The sequence below is a fragment of the Abramis brama genome (assembly GCF_963993115.1).
Source record: "Abramis brama genome assembly, chromosome: 1".
Lineage (NCBI taxonomy): Eukaryota > Metazoa > Chordata > Actinopteri > Cypriniformes > Leuciscidae > Abramis > Abramis brama.
In genome coordinates, this window is record NC_139963.1 from 44,906,951 (window position 1) to 44,920,723 (window position 13,773).

At 33.5% G+C, this 13,773-nt stretch overlaps 1 protein-coding gene across 1 annotated transcript in view; it reads left to right on the top strand.

The window, feature by feature from the left end:
• Window positions 1-13,773, top strand: part of LOC311067767 (uncharacterized protein) — an 82,198-nt gene that overhangs the window by 55,134 nt on the left and 13,291 nt on the right. The window contains exons 11-15 of the mRNA XM_084089841.1: window positions 3,372-3,506; window positions 3,687-3,767; window positions 9,222-9,320; window positions 11,786-11,884; window positions 12,726-12,821. Coding sequence (XP_083945967.1) covers window positions 3,372-3,506; window positions 3,687-3,767; window positions 9,222-9,320; window positions 11,786-11,884; window positions 12,726-12,821 — 510 coding nt within the window. The remainder of the gene's footprint in view (window positions 1-3,371; window positions 3,507-3,686; window positions 3,768-9,221; window positions 9,321-11,785; window positions 11,885-12,725; window positions 12,822-13,773) is intronic.

The following is a 13,773-nucleotide window of genomic DNA, read 5'->3' on the forward strand; positions in this document are numbered from 1 at the left end:
TACCCAGCATACATTGCAACATGAAGATTTTCATTTGAATGTCACCATTGTTGAGATTCATACGCCGATTGTTGATGTCTTTCTAACTTTCTAAGCATATTAATTTTAAACTGTTCAAATTATAACAATGCCGTTATCATGGATTATCATGTGTTTGCTTAATAATCAATCATATGAAATGACCCACATGATTGCTTGAGAATAGATCATCATGTAAATAAAATGAGGGACTGTCTTGTAAGCTCTATTGATGACATCATCAATACAGAGCTATAAACACCAGTTCACTTTCTCTAAGCTTTTTTGCTATAACTGTTGTGCCTTATAAACACACAGGTAAAGCAGCCAGAGAAAAACTAATGTTCAAATGTCAAGGGCAAGAGCCCAGCTAAAGCCAACACTCATCACCATCATGGTAACAATAAAAAAAAACATCAACATCTAAACCTCCGTTAATTCTCAAAAAGACCTTCTGATTATGACATTATGACAGTCATTCTGGTTAGTAATAAGTGAAGCTGGTAATGCTGTTTGTGGAGTTGTTTAATCCTCCTCTGCTGAGATCTTCAGAGATTTAATGTCTTATTTTCTCTTCAGTTGATTTCATCTAAAGCTGTGGCTTAAGTCAGTTGTTTACAGTAAAATCTCACAGTCATATTTACTAAACAAAAAAGTACAATTCTGTGATTTGCTTTGTGTGATTTTATGTGTTTTTGAACATAATGCTATAGTGGAGATATGTTAATGTTTTAATGATCTGTTGGGATTTAAAGGGTTTCTGTTGAGTTTTGTGTGTCACCATTGTGCTGAAGAGTAGAGTCTGAGCTTCAGTCCAGGATGAGCAGAGAACCACCGATGTTATGCTGCTTGTTGCTTTATTTAAAGGCAGTGACTGTGTAGTTGCTAAAGCATTGATGACGTTTTTATGTTCTTCAACTCATTCATGTGTGATGATGATCACTAGTAGGATTTAGTTAAATTGATGTTTCTAGTTAGCTCATAAAGTATTTTTCTTAGTGGACTTAAATGAAATAATTTCATGGCAATTGACCAATCAATTTCCTCAAATGAAGTGAGTTATCTCAGGTTTTAATTCAGTACATTATTAATAACAGTAACATACTCTAAAGATTACATTAAATAACTGTAAATTCACAGCTGCTCTTGTTTTGCTGCTTTTACAGGTGTGCTGTATAAATTTACAGTATAATTGTAGTTTATGATTTACAGTACTCTTGTAAAATTTACAGGCTTACTGGCAACCAAAATTGCCAGTAAGTTGCTGTAAATTTTACAGCAATTTGTTAGTGCTGTATTTTTACTGTTAAAATGTAGATGATGTTTTACAGTACTCTTGTAAAATTTACAAGCTTACTGGCAACCAAAATTGCCAGTAAGTTGCTGTAAATTCTACAGTAATTTTTTTACAGTGTAGTATCGCCTCATGCTCATATCCTGGCGAACTGCTTCTATTGTAATGAACAGACTAGAGTTCTACAACTGTGCTAGATTTAATGGCATTTTACGGGAACGAGAAGCGCTGTAGAGCTAAAGCACACAGAAGCTCAAGCGGATGCCGTGGTAACGAACAATGCCCGCTATAGTGAAAACATCTGCATCTTTATTGTATTGTAGGCTATTACAAACGAGAGCTAAAAACCTAACAAAAAAAAGCTTTTTTTCTATATTTTCGCTTGGTAGTATTTTTATTAATAAGGTCAATACAAACAGGGCAATGTGCCAAATCATACCCAGGCCACCGGGATTTCACTTTTACCGGCTGCTCCCGATGGCCGTTCCGAGACTGCCTTATAATTTAGTAGGCTACACGTAGACTATTAGCCTAATAATAAAAGTTATGGCACTTCGGGTGAAAAATGTTGTCCTGTGTTCCGTCTTTTAAACTTCTCCTCAAACGTGCATGCAGTGTAAATAAAGCAGTTACATCAATGAAATGATAGTAAAGTTAGTCCACGGCCACACCCCCATGCTAATGGTACCGCCCACGGCGCAAATTACAAGACGAAAAATGGAAAAATAGAAAATCAGTTAGATTTCATTTATTCGAATGTTTGTTTCTGAAGTCACAATTTAGCAAAAGTAAAATTGAAAAAGGGGAGAAAAAGGCAAATATCCATTGATAATGTACTGGAAAAACAACAAAAAAAGAATGTCTGGTTTCAATTTTGCATTTTTGCATTTGCATTGTATGGTCTGAAAACTGAATTGTGAAGCGTTACACGGACCAGACAGGACATTTTTTTTTATATAAATTCGATTGTATTCGTCTGAAAGAAGAATGTCATATAGGCCTACACCTAGAATGGCTTCAGGGTGAGTAAATCATGGGCTAATTTAAATTTTTAGGTAAAGTATCCCTTTAAAAGCCCTATTCGGATGGGACTAGACTAATTTCTAGTAGTGAAATTAATGTTCCACAGACGTACTTCGAATCTGCCAAGAGCCAAAAATCTAGGGCAAATTACATAGTGTTTTCAGCAAACTCAAAGGTCCTCTGAGAAATCTAATCTAATGCGAATGTCTGATTGCTGATGTTGTATTGTGTGTTTTTTGATAAATTTAGCTACCATTTGAGCACCAATCTTCGGCATGCTATCATTTAGTTTCTATAGAGTAGGTATCCAATGAAAAAATAACATACAATCAATAATAGAACCAAATCGCAGAAACTGCGAAGACTGCCAATTTTAATATCAGTGTCAGGTAAGAGTAAGATACTTGTCTAGATTTCTCTGCTCACTTATGCAAGTTTATTATAAACAGCTACTACAATAAACTCGTAAATCTTACTTAAATATGTTTTTTTATTTTATTATTATTATTATAAATTAAAATTATATTAACAAATAATAAATTAAAAGACATGTAATTCATAGACAGCACATGACCTTCTGTAATATCTAGAAAACACACACGCCCACCTCTGTAATAACCATGGAGATGCAATTCTTGTCCGAATCGGTACTTAAAATCACAGATGTAGAGTGCTAAGAATTGTAACTCAAACGTCGTTTAGAAAATTAGTCGCGTCTGAAAAGGGCTTTAAACTATTTTTTGGAGCTATCAGACTCAAATTTGGAACACAACTTGTTTAGATTTAAAGTAAAGTAGATTAAGATAGAGTACAACATGTTTTGTAAAATATATATTTAATGTAAAATTTTAAATAGTTTTTTTTTTTTTTTACATTTTCATAAACAAACTCTACAAAGTGTCTTCTTTAAAATGAGACCAAACTTAGTTGTTCCAAAGCATTCAAGATTTACCACAATTTAAATATGAAATGTCATAATTACTCAAAATGTAATCAAGCATTCAGATCTTAATTATTGAAAATCTTTCTCATATAGATTTATTTTCAAAGATTGGAAAGAAAAAAGGCCTGAGATTTAAAATATTGGATATTGTGGCGGATATGACTTTTGAAATTATGCCTGCATTAGAATTCATCCTCCTGTTCTACACATTTGGATCTGGCAGAGCAGGTGAGTTAATTTGTGTTTATTTTATTAAGGGTTCAGAACACATTTGAATGTTAATTCTTATTGCCACATTAAAACACTCTGAGACTGATGCTTATTCATTATTTACTATAATCAGCTGTGAATTAATCGATGTTTTAATATCCAACTTCTACAAAAATACAATTACTATCCTGTTTTTAGGATTCATCATTACTGTAATTTTACCACTGTTACTATTGCTGACAAATGACAGATGGACTTATAGATGCAATGCAAAACACTGTAAGTATTTGATGAATTTTGATCTAACTGCATCAATATCTCTATTAAATGTGATCATCAGTGTTGGGAGAAACATGTTACTGCTTAATTTTTCACAGTAACAAAGTGATGTAGTGATGCTCGAATAATAAGCTCCATTGCCATCGTAAAAGCAAGGGGAGAAATGGTGCAACCCGCCATTATACCGATCTCAGGCTGTTGCCAGGTGGTGGTGCTTTCCTGTGTTGTGATACAGAACTTAACATCTTGGAATTAGGCTTTGACCAGCTGTGTTATGTTCTCTAGAACATAAAATAAATTGTGTCAGTGCCGCATGAGATGTTGTAGGCAGCTTTCAAAGAGATTGGCAAGATCTAGAAAAAACACATGCAGATCTTTATTTTCCTTTTTGGCTGTCAGTAACTGGTGTCCGATGATGTTGGCATGTTCCAAGCATCCTGAAGAACCACCTATCCCTGCTTTTTGCACTGAGGTATCGGTAAAGTTGTTATTCTGCAAGAAAGCTGAGAGCCTTTGGGCCACAATGTTGAAGAAAATGTTTCCTTCCACATTCAGGAGGTTAATATGAAATAACTGGTTAAACCTTGAGGAGTATGTTGAGGATGTGGCCATCCCTTTGGTATACCTCGCTTTTTCCATGCCACAATCATTAATTTCCAAAGATGTTTCAGGACACCGGGAGTGTTCTTACAGAGCCTATACTAAATACCATTACCAGGGGGCTGATGTTGATCTTGCCTGCTTTACTCTCAACTTCTCTCCATGTAGGGGCTCTTGTGTCCATCTGGTGCATAATTGAAACTGGTAATGCTGTTTTTGGAGTTGTTTAAATCCTCCTCTGCTAAGATCTTGAGAGGTTTAATGTCTTCTTTTATCTTCAGTTGATACAACTGACTTGGCTAGAAGTCAGTTGTAGTTGTATTTTTCTCTCCTCCAGTGATTCTGCTTGTTAACAGCAGGTGTTCATCACTAATGTTAAATAATCAATAATTAAACATTTAGTAATCCAATTATTATCCAATTATCCTGCTATAACGTTTAAGTTATGTTTCTGTTATTATGTTCACATTACTTTCAGTAATATTTGAGTGCAATAAACTCATTATTGTTTAGTACATAAAACTGTTAGGTTTTTCACACTGTATAAAAAAATAGGTGTAAAAAAAACCTGTGAAATGCATGGCAGCACAGGGTGGCAAACATTTACAATTAATGAAAAAACAGTCAAAGACTGAAAGTAACATTTAGACTGCAACAGAAAGACCATAAACTACAATTAGACCAAGACCATTAACATGCTTAAATTGCAAATTAATAGTGAAATACTGGCAGCAGAGGTGACAGCAGTTTAATGTTAATTTTACAGTTATCATATAATATTTAACAGTATGATACTGTAGTAATACTTTGAATGTATTTCATTTGAGTCCACTAATAAATAATATCATTAATATAATATAAATTTTAACTACAACTTATATTTAACTTAATATAAATGTAAACTACAAACCCGTAATCAAATATAACCATTAAAATATCAACTTTAACTTTAACACAATAAAGGGATAGTTCACCCAAAAATGAAAATTAGCCAATGATTTACTCACCCTCAAGTCATGACATTCGTCTTTCAGATGAATATAATCGGAGTAATATAAAAAAAAATGTCCACAGATAGCAACATTATTTCGGCCCAAATCCGGCCCACATCTGGCACATGTGGAATACTGATCTGGCCCACATGCAGTGTGGAATCATTGCACTTGGGCAACCTACTCCTCTTTGCCAAATCTGGGCTCCTGTTTATGACGTTGCTGTTTATAGGGGTTTCAGAAAGCTCTCGGATTTTCTCAAAAAGTTCTTAATTTGTGTTCCGAGGATGAACGAGCACAGTAAAATCCCTGGTGTTAAATTTAACACCGCTCGGTGTTTATATGGGAACCACCAGCAGGGTGTTAAAAGTAACACTGAAGCAGTGTTAGAGTTAATGAGATAATTAAGTAATTAATTGAGTGATGATTGAGCATTGAAGACACCTGATGATAACAAGCAGAATCACTGAAGAAAAGAGAAACACACACAGCAAAATCCCCAGTGTTAAATTAACACTCCTCGGTGTACATATAGGTCCAACTACAGAGTGTTAAAAATTTTATATATATATATATATATGTATGTGTGTGTATATATGAAGAGTTCAGATGCAAAAGCCTCTAAATGCCATCTGAAATTTTCTTCTAGAATGATCATTTTTATCAAGCTCGTATATTTAAGTTAGCTATAGGTGACACACCTGAATGAATGGCTCATTAAGTATTCAGGGGCATTGTCTCATCAGGTGTGAACCACTAAATATGCATGATCGTTTACGCCCCATCCGCATATTGCCTTTCCAAACTAAAAGTGTTTCACAAAACTAAAATCAATGTATCGTTTTATGTGAATGATTAGGCAGGATGATTTTCACATCATTTTGAACTCTAGGCGACGACATCCATTAGTCAAAAGTCTTATTGACACATATTTAGTATGTGTTTTGTGGCCTTATTTCAGAAACTTTCATTTTTAGTTTTTTCAATTACCATGCATAAACATTATTCTCTCAAAAATGAAAACATGTACATACATGTGGCTCACATATTATGGTAGTCCTGTTTGTGCTATAAAGAGTGTAATTTTTTTTTGCCATTGATATGTTTATAAGCAACTGAAAAAAGCACAAATGTCAGGGCATGTCAGAACATCTCAAGGACCCCAAAAACACCCCAGACCTCTGAGGGTTAAAATAATCTGAAATTTTAAAATCACACACAGATATCAATAATCTACATATGAATCTCAACAATGGTGACAATCAAACAAATGCTTCATGTTGCAGTGCATGATGGGAGCCACCAATCAAAATGCATCCCTGGCTGACATCATGCATTGCAGCATGAATAAATTATGCAGCTGAATTGTCCTTTAATTTTCATTGTTTTTTCCTGTTTGCTTTTATTTTGCTATTGTTTTATTATGAATTTAGTTTTGTGATGTTCATAGATGATCTGTTTGTCACTAGTTTGTTTGTCACCATAGTTGAGATTCATATGCTGATTCTTGATGCCTCTGTGTTTAAACACAATAGTGTTTGTTTTCAAAAGTTTTTTCAAAATTGTTCATATTGCTGTTGAATTTGTACTGTAAAATCTCAGGGCTACAAATCACCAATACTAAAACATAACAAAGCATATAGTCATAGATTTTGACTCTGAATGACATCAGTAAATAAGGTCACGACATGATGATAATGTCAAGCAGGTTTTCTCTTGGCGTACCAAACGTGCTTTATAAACACAATGTTGGAACTGTCAGAGAAAAACTAACAATAAAAAATTAAAAGGGTCAAGAGCCCAACTAAAGCAAACACTGACCACCATAATGGTGACTAAAAAAAAAAGAAAAATGAAAAAGAAATGGAAAATTCCATAAACCATTACCGTCTAACCATCTGCTGAATCTCAATAACTTTTGTAGATGTATGACAGAAATAAAGGCTCAAACTGGTCATAATAAGTGCAATAATGTGTAAAGGCTCGAAGTCAGTTGCAGTTCTTGTTGTTTCTCTTTCCGTCAATGATTCTGCTTATTAACATTAGGTGTCACCACTAATGGCCAATCATCACTTAATTAATCACTTAATTATCTCATTAACTTTAACACTGCTTCAGTGTTAATTTTTAACACTGTGTAGTTGGACCTATATGTACACCAAGGAGTGTTAATTTAACACTGGGGATTTTGCTGTGCAAGAACTACAACTGACTTCCGGAGATGAAATCTACTGAAGACAAAAGATGACATTAAATCTCAGCAGAGGAAGATTAAACAACTCCACAAACAGCATTACCTGCTTCACTTATTGGCAACTAGTTATAGAGAATGAACAAATGTTTATGGTTTATTGGAAATAATAGGTTTAGTAAAGTCACCATTATGGCGATCAGTGTTTCATTTAGTTGTGCAGTTTGACTCTTGGTTTTTTAAACAAGTTTGTGGTCTTTGTAACAGTGTTTACCAAAACACATAAATTGTTACAAAGAAAGCCAGAAACAAAGATGATCATATGATGTCATTTGAACCATCATGAAGTAGAGTGATTTACTAATCTCATAACTGAACAAAAATGGTGATTTGTTATTAAAAGTGTTTTTTTTCACCAACAATAATTTCTTACCACAGGTCAGACATTCTGAATTGTGATTTTTAAAATACCTTGTGGAGCAAAGTATTAATTATATATACACAAACAGACATCAAGAATTAGCATATGAATCTCAACAATGGTGACATGTTTCATGCAGCAATGCATGCTGGGAACCACCATATTATAAAACTAATGGCTCCCAGCATGCATTGCAGCATGTCACCATTGTTGTGATTCATAAGCTGAATCTTGATATTAGCGTGTGTGTGTGTGTCTTTGCGCTTTTTTTTCTCGCAGTGTATTTAGAAATTAAAATTCAAAATGTTTAATCTTTGGAAAAAAAGTATTGATAAAATTACTCTTGGTCAAAATCTTTTAATAATAAAAAACCTTTTTTGGTCAATGAAGACACTTGTCAATTATTTTTCTTGATGATGATGAAATATATATCACCTGATCATTGTTGTTTATTAATTTCTTTGCAACAAATTATGTGTTTTGGTAAACACTGTTACAAAGACATCAACAATCATAAAACAATATATAGAGTCAAACCACCCAACTAAATGAACCACTGATCACCATAATGGTGACCAAACATTTTCAATAAAACATCAACATCTAAAACTCTATTCATTCTCAAAAAGAACTTCTGTAGATGAATGACAGAAATAAGGTCAAACTGGTTTGTAATAGAGATGTCATGTCTTTTCAGTTGATTCCATCTAAGGCTGTGTCTGGAAGTCAGTTGTAGTTATTTTGTTTCCCTTTTCTTCAGTGATTCTGCTTGTTATCATCAGGTGTCTTCAATAATCAAACAATCATCACTCAATTAATAACTTAATTATCTAATTAACTCTAACACTGCATCAGTGTTACTTTTAACACCCTACTGGTGGTTCCCATATGAACACCGATCTGTGTTAATTTAACACCGGGGAATTTACTGTGAGGTTACGGGTTTGGAACGACATGAGCGTGAGAAATTAATGACCGAATTTTTGGGTAAACTAACCCTTTAAGTGAAAAAAACAATAATCATTCATAAATCTGTCAGTAACACTCATCACTGATATAGATGCTCTGTCACTGATGATTTGAGTTTAATCTCCAGAAGAAATTAATCATTTGATTCTTCAGTGATTTGAATCACGATGATCAGTGTTCAGATGTGAGATGTTTCTCTGTTTTCTGCTACGGTTGATCAGCTCTATTTCAGCCAGTATGAAAGTGTTATGAAAATATTTGCTCAATTTTATCTTTTTCAGCTTCGTCATCATTCACAAGAATTTTGATGTTAATCTTCATAACAGTGGTGAATGCAGCAATGATCGGACTTTACATATGGACACTGGAAAATAAAAATGGTACGATTATATTTTTATTCATATTTGGAAATGCAACACATCATTGATATAACAAATATGAGTTTATCTTACAAATTGTTTTCATGCTGAAATTGATTACTTAGTTTAATGTTGGAGTCATGGCACAGAGGGTTGATCACATGATCAGTGTATATAAATAAAGCTGTTGTGCTCATGGAAACACAGGTTTGAGTCTGACCCCTGATGGCAGACCAACATTGAATCAAGGTTGAAATGTAACATTTTTCATCAGGTTTGCATCTGGAAAAAAAAAAATCTTATTTCTATGAGGAAAAATATATCAAGATGGATCAATATTTGTTCAACTTCAATTAAATAATAATCCTTTCCATTATAATTAGAAGACACATTTTATTCATATCAGATACACATTGTGTAAGTAGCTTTAAAGTTTACTCTATTCTTCTCCCAGTTCACCTACCACTTGCGTTCATGTATTTCAGCTATAATATATTCAGCCAGAATATTTTAAACTTACGTGTTTAAAAGGTTAAACAACTCAAACAACAACAAAAACAGCATTACAATCTTAAATTGAATTAACAGATGTTTAGATGTTGATGGGTTATTGGTTAATTTGTAGTCACCATTATGGTGATCAGTGTTTGTTTTAAAGGGTTAGTTCACCCAAAAATGAAAATTCTGTCAGTAATTACTCACCCTCATGTTGTTCCAACCGCGTAAGACCTTCGTTCATCTTCGGAACATAAATTAAGATATTTTTGATGAAATCTGAGTGCTGGATCACTTCTCCATAGGCTGCTAGGTGGCCCAAACTTGCTGGCCCAGAAAAGTTATTAAAGAGATCGTTAATATAGTCAAAGTGACTACAGTGGCTCAATCTTAAGTATATCAAGCGACGAGAATACTTTTTGTGCGCAAAAACAAACAAAAATAACGACTTTATTCCACTATTCATTTCCTTCTCTCTGGGCCTCGTAGTGTTTTTGCGCTGCGCGTCTGTGTTATACGTCATCACGCATCACACACATGACCAGCGTCGGCCAATAGTGAGCCTACGTGGTGACGTGTAACACAGACGCGCTGCGCAAAAACACTACGTGAACCAACTAGAGGCCCAGAGAGAAGGAAATTAATAGTGGAATAAAGTCGTTATTTTTGTTTGTTTTTGCACACAAAAAGTATTTTCGTCACTTGATATACTTAAAATTGAACCACTGTAGTCACTTGGACTATATTAACGATCTCTTTAATAACTTTTCTGGGCCAGCAAGTTTGGGCCACCTAGCAGCCTATGGAGAAGTGATCCAGCACTCAGATTTCATCAAAAATATCTTATTTTGTGTTCCGAAGATGAACGAAGGTCTTACGTGGTTGGAACAACATGAGGGTGAGTAATTACTGACAGAATTTTCATTTTTGGGTGAACTAACCCTTTAATGTTTTTTTTTTTTTTTTAATTGAGTGTTCATCGGACTGGTCCCATACCTGCCGCACTTGAACCTTGAACCTTGAACCTCGAACACACACACACACACACACACACACACACACACACACACACACACACACACACACACACACACAGAGAGAGAGACACAGACACACACACACACAAATTGACTGCATTCGAGGATTGTATGTGGTTTTAATAAAAAAAAGTAACAAATAAAATAAATAATAATAATAAAAAGAATCTCCAAAAAAAGATTACATTAAAAATCTAAATAATATTAAAAAAATGAAATTGAAGCTTTCTGGGCACTTTATTTTTTTTCTTTTTTTTTTTTTTTATAATTTCCAGGGAAGTATTTGTTACAGGATGTGAAGGAGGATGTGAAGGGTCAATAATCCAATTAAATCAAACACTGATCACCATAATGGTAGCTTCAAACCAAACATTTAATTTTCAATTAAACATAATGAGAATAAACAGAGGATTAGATGTTTAAGACCTTTTGAAGATGTATGACAGAAATAAAGTCAAGAAATCAAGAAATAAATCAAGTTTGAAGTAGATTTTTTGCTATGTTATATATTTGACAATATACAAATATACATAGGACATACAACTCTGATAAAAAAAAAAAAATAAAAAAAACTGACATAGAATCCTGCTGTACATAAAGCAAAATTGATCTGATATAGTTAAATAAGTGATTTTAAATTAAGTTAAACAAATATCGATTTTATGTTCATCTAGATCTTTTTTTCATCACTGAAATAAAAATGAAAATGTTCAGGGAAAAACCTGATGAAAAATCGGTTAAATTTCAACCTTGATTCAATGTTGATTCATTGTTGGTCTGCTACCTGTGTGTCGTGTGCCATTCACCCTCTCTGTCGTGCACTGTCCCGTATTATGAAAAAAACTAAAACATAAATTATATATATATTTTTGAAATTCCTTAAAAATAATTAAGGCACTTTAATGAACATTTTATGGAGTATTGTTGCTTCCTTTCACTCTTTTTAATCCACAGATCCAATTGGATGGGGCTGTGTGCTTACGTTTATGCAGATACTCTGGACAGTTATTAAGTTTACAGATGCTACTTTCAGTTTTGTCCGTGTTGATCGGGGTACAGTATTGATTATCTACTTTGTTTGGATTTGTATTTTCTCGTGCAATAACAAATGTGCTTTATAAACACAAAGTTGGAACAGCCAGAAAAAAAATCAAATTAAAAAGTAAAGGGTTTTTGAAATCTCAATAAGAACATTAGTCAATGTATGACATATATAAAGTCAAAATGGAAAATAATAAGTGCAATAATGTGTAATGGCTGGAAGTCAGTTGTAGTTCTTGTGTTTTTCTTTTTTTATGTTCTTGTTGTTTCTCTTTCCTTCAGTGATTCTGCTTATTAACATCAGGTGTCACCACTTATGGTCAATCATCACTTAATTAATCACTTAATTATCTCATTAACTTCAACACTGCTTTAGTGTTTATTTTAACACCATTTAGTTGGACACGTGTACACTGAGGAGTGTTAATTTAACACTGGGGATTAGATATAGTGGGCCTTCAGTGGGCCAGATGTGTGGGGTCATTTATTTGATTGTTCTTATGCATTTACAGTAATTAGCTGTTGAATACATCATAGTTTCACACAGTAACATAAAATATGAATAATAGATGAACACAATATTTTAAGATGATCTGTGTCAGATGATGAAGGGCTGAAATCAATCATATATTAATCATATTAATAAGAAATATAGTATAGTCTATAGTGGTTTAGTGGGTTTCAATGTGGCCTCCTTTTCATTATAATATTTATTATTTGCATTATTATTTGTATGCATAAGCTTTAAGGATGCCAATCTGAAAACCTTTTAGTTCTGTTTTAGGGTAATTTAGTGTAACAATTAATTTGTTTTGTTTAAAGGTCATATTAAATGTTTAAAGTTGCTTTGCAGGTTTTCACCGTATTGTTCCAGTGTATCTGTTTGGATCAGTTGGTGTTGTTTTACTAGCCGCTGTAACATTGATGGCTGAACTCATATTGAAATCAGGTGAGTCAACAATACTTTATACCAGCGGTCCTCAATTCTGCACTGCGAGATCCATTATCTCATTAACTTTAACACTTTAGATGTTAAAGAGACAATATGTCTCTGAGCTGTGTTGATTTAATACTGGATTTTGTTGTTTACCTGTAACTTTGTAGTAATCATGAAGACATTGGCTGCGTTTACACTTGGCATTAACATGCGACCTGTATCCGGATGTTGTCCACATACAGTGGGGAGAACAAGTATTTGATACACTACTGATTTTGCAGGTTTATCACAGTTATGCTGTAATCAACAACATAAATCCAAGTCAGAAAGAAGGATCTTAATGAGTTCAGTGATCATGTTCAAATGATGATTGTCATAATATAACCAACACCATCAGATCACTTTTTTTCTGTTCATCTGGCAGTTATAACTCAGATACAGCAGCCAAACAAAATTGTAAGTAAACATATAAGGGTCAAGAGCCAACTAAAACAAACAATCATCGCCATAATTATGACTCACAATTTGTGATTTTCTCCTTCAGTTATTCTGCTAGTTAACATCAGGTGTCTTCAATAATGCGCAATCATCACTAAATTAATCACTTAATTATCTCATTAACTTTAACACTCTTGAGTGTTAATTTAACACTCATATTTTAACACTTTACACTCTTGAGTGTGGACTCATATACACTCCCAGGAGTGTTAATTTAACACTGGAGTTTTTGCTGTGCACTTACAAAGCATGTAGAGGTCTATAATTTTTATCATAGGTACACTTCAACTGTGAGAGATTGAATCTAAAACAAAAATCCAGAAAATCACATTGTATGATTTTTAAATAATTAATTTGCATTTTATACCATTATGGAGATCAGTGTTTGCTTTAGTTGGTCTTTTGACCCTTACCTTTTTAACTTTTGATTTGGTTTGGCTGCTGTAACTGAGTTATAATTGCCAGA